At 46.2% G+C, this 5,027-nt stretch overlaps 1 protein-coding gene across 1 annotated transcript; it reads right to left on the bottom strand.

Moving 5' to 3' along the window:
• Window positions 1–493: 493 nt before the first annotated feature.
• Window positions 494–2,587, bottom strand: HCAR2 (hydroxycarboxylic acid receptor 2). Its single transcript, XM_033097193.1, has one exon. The coding sequence runs from the start codon at window positions 2,484–2,486 to the stop codon at window positions 1,392–1,394; it is 1,095 nt and encodes a 364-aa protein (XP_032953084.1). The 5' UTR covers window positions 2,487–2,587; the 3' UTR covers window positions 494–1,391.
• Window positions 2,588–5,027: the final 2,440 nt, after the last annotated feature.

The raw sequence follows: 5,027 nt of genomic DNA, 5'->3' as shown, positions 1-5,027 counted from the left end.
GCTCAAGAGTTAAGGAGTGACAGAAGCTGGAAATGAAAGCATAACAGAAACTTGGACCGATCACAGACTCAAACCAGTACATCTCCTTTCCTTCCTGGAGCTGGGAACTGAAACTATTCCATAGGAAGTTCTTTCTTTCTCCCTCTGTGCAAAAATCCCAGTCTGACCTGATTCCTTTTTAAATATACAAATAGTAATAGCAGTATTCACCGAACTCTAAATAAAATGGAAAGTGCTCTTGTAATCCTGTCTGGAACTACCCTTCTGAATTAAATGTGTTTTATTTGTCCCATCCTGGTCCCAATGCATATGGAGTTTTTACTTAACTGTCTTGTGTGGCCGCTCAGCGCCCGCGTCGTTTCTTACTTGACAGTAGACGGCATTTGTCTACCAGGACACAGTTCACAACCCATAAAGGTCCCTGCTTAAGTAAGAAGTCCCTTTCTGTGAACTGTCACCCAGACACATGCAACACCAGACTGTATGTCTCATATCAAAGTTTATTGAACTGGTAGACTTTTTTTATTAAGTACAGAAACACGGGCAAATGAAGCGGGAGGAAGCCTCTTCCTTAACCACTGGGCAGCATGTCCCTTTTAATAATGAAAGCAAACACAGATGGGAAGCAGCTCTTTTCCCTGAAGCCTTTTTAACTGTTCAACTGTCAAATTAGTGTCAACAAGAGAGGAATGGATTAGTTACAGGTTGGGGCACAAATGCCATTTCCTTTCCCTTAGCAACACTGCTTGTTTGGCTCAGTACCTCTCGGGACTGATTGCCTTCTTACCAGCACTGGAAACTCGGCCACTCACCAAAGGTTATGAGTCTCTTTGTCTAGTCCGTTCCTGCTAACACTTGGCTAAACGATGAATCGATCCCACGGAACCCAGGTGATCTACTGGCTGATATAATGATGCCAGGGCTCCCTCCAATTAACAATAACTCCCCTCCAGTCACTTAGCTCTGCTTTTCCCAGCTGGAGCTGCGAACAGGCGCGGCATGGCCCCAGGAGCTGAGAATCATCCGAGGCTCAGGCAGGTGAAGGAAAGAGGCCCATGAATCACACAGGTACCGGTGGATAGCTCTGGCTCCAGCTCTGCTTGGCAGAAACGTGGACGGTTTTGCCATCTTCAGTTCTGCAAGTGTCTGAGACGGAGTGGAAGTTTCAGATGCATAGAAACTTGATTCTCCATTCCTCCAAGATTTTTGTGTGACAATCTGCAACCAAGCGGCCCACTCTGCTGCACCACTTCTCTAAATCGGATTCTCTGAATCTGGAAGTCCCAGGAAACCTCAGGCCGAGTCTAGTGATATTACTGTGTGCTCCAGACCAACTGTTTCTCCAGAGATCTTGGTTTTTGGTGACAATCTCCCTTCTTGGCGTGGTGGTTTTAACGAGAGGCTGGAGTCAAATACGAGGGGCTCCATGGCTCACTGGGGTTGGCCATTAAAGCCCCTGGAACACTCCTGCTCACAGTCAGATCCCCCGTGAGCTCCACGCTTGTGCTCCGGTTATTATCTAGCCCCTCCGGCATCTTCTTCTTCCGGAGGCAGCGGTTGATCAAGGTGGAGAAGAAGTTGGGGAAAGATGGGCTGGAGAAGTAGTACACCAAAGGGTCCAGCATGCTGTTCATATAGGTGAAGCTGAGGGTGATGAAAAACGCCAGGTCAACCGAGCGATAAATGTCACAGTTCTTCGTCCCCATAGTGTGCAGGAGCCAGAAAATACGCATGCGCACAGCCACACTGGGCAGGAAGCATATGACGAATACCACGGCCACCACCATAATGAAGTTGATGGCCTTCTTGATCTTGGCGTGCCTGTCCATTTGTCTCTGCCGCAGGCTCCAGACGATCCTGACCGTGCAGAACAGGATGATACCCAGGGGCAGGAAGAACTCCAGGAGGAACATAGCATCGTGCCACCTGAAGGTATGACAGATGGAAAAGCTGCTGCACAAATTGGCATCGTGATTCCGGATCATCATCTTGTTGTACAGGAGGTGAACTGTCAGGCCGATAGTGAGGGCCCACAGGAGGCAGGAGACGATGACCGCCGTTCGATTGGAGATCTTGTTCAGAGCGTGGTGCGGGTGGACCACCCGGAAATACCTGTCCACGGCCACCACGGTGAGGAAGATGATACTGCCTTGGCGATTCATGGCCAGCATGAAGAGCATCAGCCGGCAAGGGATGTCCCCGAACTTCCAGTCCCACTTTCTCACATAGTTGTCCGTCAGGAACGGCAGGCAGATGATCAGGAGAAAGTCAGCCACGGTCAAGTTGAACAGGAAAATCCGGCTGGATTTCCAGGACTTGAGGTGGAAGCAGAAAATCCACAGGGCAAAGCCATTGCCCAGAAGCCCAAACACGAACTCCAGCACCAACACCGGCGGCAAGACGTTGGCGATGAATTGGTCCCGGAACACACAGCAGTTCTTGTTGTGAATCTCCAGAAAATGAGTCTGCTGGTGGTACACGTTCATGAGTGGATCGCACGGGGCCCCAGGAGCACCTCACCTAGTGAATGCTCAAGGAAAGAGGTGTGTGTCTGTGTGGCGAACGTGTGGTTCAGTGTCCGCCTTTATGTCATGTCAGGGTGTTGAAACAGATGACTGAATGGTTACCAGGAAACTACGAAATCGCAAAAAAAAAAAAAAAAAAAAGAAGAAGCCAGCAAGGCTCTTATGCAACCTGCTGTTTGCATAAACAAGTAATAAAAATCCCCTGGCCAGACAGGAACCCGCAAAATTTTCTAAACGTGAAGGATAAGTTTAGGCAAGCCGACTGTCATGTGTGAATTACTGAAAGGTGGAGGGCGTCCCACGTATGCAGAGTCCTTCATGTTGGAAAGTTAATTCATTGCCATGTGGTTGGCTTACATAGTGAGCAAAACAGCCGATCCAATAAAGAATAACTTACTGTGCTAAACAGCATGGTTTTCCAGAAATATTAAGAACGAGTAGGAAATACTAGCGTGCATATGATTTAGGAAACAGCAAGCATGTTATTTCTTTTGGAAAGGCCGAGAGATAGCAATTGTCTATTTTATGAGGAGAGTGTGTTGCATTTGTTCCCATGCCATCTTCTCTGTACAAATGTGGCTTGCTTTTCCACACCAGAACTGCAATTAATCTCTAGTGAGGGAAAGAAAGAAAAAAAGCAACTTGAGAGCAGCATAAAATTTCATAAGATGTCCGAAAACTTGAACCCAGTTTGCATTGCCAGTGGTATGTTACAATAAGTTGGGGTTTTTGTTTGTTTGTGTTAGATGTTGATATGTTTCCATGCTCTAGTGACTTATGTTTAAGTACATGATTTTAAAAAAATTAATAACCTTTGTTTTTTAGAGCAGTTTTAGATTTACAGCCAAATTGAGCAGAAAGTGCAGAGATTTTCTGTACACCCTCTGTTTCTCCCACCACAAACTCCCCCACTAAGTATGTGATATTTTAAAAGCCCCATTTTTGGAAAATTAAACTCAGAGGAGAGGACCTACGAGGACTTCGAACTCTGCCTCCCAGCAGGTCACCATTTCACGCATCATTTCTTTGCTTTCAGGATAATTGGGTGTAATCCTACAGAACAGTTCTACCCTGTGATATTTGAGTCTATTGAATTCATGCTTTTGCTAGAGGTTGCCAAATTGTGTTGCTTCTACTTTGAGTTAGAAATAGGAAATTTGTTTCTTCAGTTGCACACCCAGGTTCGCTACTAGAGGTTTGTAAACTCTTGACAGTAGATTAGTCAGGATGATCGAATATTCGACTGCCATGGGAACCAGACATATTTGATGATGAAGGCGATGTTGGCAGCTACGTCCCAGGGAGCTTCCTGTGTGTCAGACCCCACACTCAGTGCTTTAACGACGGTATCTTGTTTTACCCTGACTGCGGTCCGTGAGGGAGGGACTAGGAGTGATTCAGATTTCAAAATGAGGAAAGTGAAGCTCAGCGAGGTCGGTCATATATGGAAGGCGATGGAGCTAATAAGAGCAGAGCTTGCGAGTGGATCTGGCACTGGTTTCAAAGTCTGTCGCTCACCGTCACACACTCTACCTCTTATGATGCGATTGCCTCGTCTATAAGGCCGCCCTGGATTGAGGTCACATTACGTGGGTGTCTTAAGGCTCTAGTGAAATGACTGGTATTTGTTTTGGGTCCTTGCTGCTCATGAATATTATGTTTCCTTCTGGGATGAATGTAGACTTGCCAATGAACTTTATAAAGTAATCCTAAAGGTCCATTAACTAAAAGTCAGAAAAACCGATTATTAACGAGAGTTCTTTCTGGGAGCTAACATTGGCCAGGGACCCTCCCTTTCTAAAGTTTACAATATTTGGTTTCTTTTTAAAACAATAGTTCTGGATAACATTAGAAAAGCAGAACAATAAATATTGTTACATTTGAGAAAAGAGAAAAACTGGAGAGGCTGGGAGCTTGTTCTGGATCCGTGAAGCCTTTTAACCCCTAACTCCCTCATGTGTAAACTGAGGAATTAGATGACCTTCAGACTTCCTTCCAGGTCTTCTCCTTCTGAGTATGATTCTAAACCAAAGTTCAGATATACTTAGGCAGAATATAAATTCTGGCTCCCCCCTCAACACACACACCCTGCCCCTAGATTCTGGTGCCTGCTATGGAATTTCCCTTCTTCCCACTGCATTGTGGGCGTGTTTTGTCTTATGTGTGTCCCTTATTTATGTATTTATTTATTTTTCTTACTAGTGCATGAGTTGTACAGAAACTTGTTACAATGAGTCATTTCAATGGCTAAGGCAGTGAGCTGAGGCAGTTGAGCTGAGGCAGTGATTCCACTGAGTTTTGTGGAAACCACTTAAAATCTCTGACTTCCACAATTAACTTGAACCTCCATGCCCACGTATCTTTTTGTTCCCGCTTTTTTTATGAGCCTTGCGCTCCCCCGGACTGAGGCAGTTGGTCACAGGTCGGCCCACAGCAGCTCTCGCCGGCTGCCGGCCACTCACGCTGGCCACCGGCCACTCCTGGCAGCACACAGCAGCCGGC

Source organism: Rhinolophus ferrumequinum, chromosome 25 (assembly GCF_004115265.2).
Source record: "Rhinolophus ferrumequinum isolate MPI-CBG mRhiFer1 chromosome 25, mRhiFer1_v1.p, whole genome shotgun sequence".
Taxonomy (NCBI): domain Eukaryota; kingdom Metazoa; phylum Chordata; class Mammalia; order Chiroptera; family Rhinolophidae; genus Rhinolophus; species Rhinolophus ferrumequinum.
The sequence above is the reverse complement of the archived record's forward strand: the minus strand, read 5'-3'. Positions and strand labels throughout refer to the sequence as shown.

Bases quoted from the DNA above. Each gene is read 5' to 3' on its own strand.
- HCAR2 (XM_033097193.1), bottom strand. From the start codon at position 2,486: ATGAACGTGTACCACCAGCAGACTCATTTTCTGGAGATTCACAACAAG.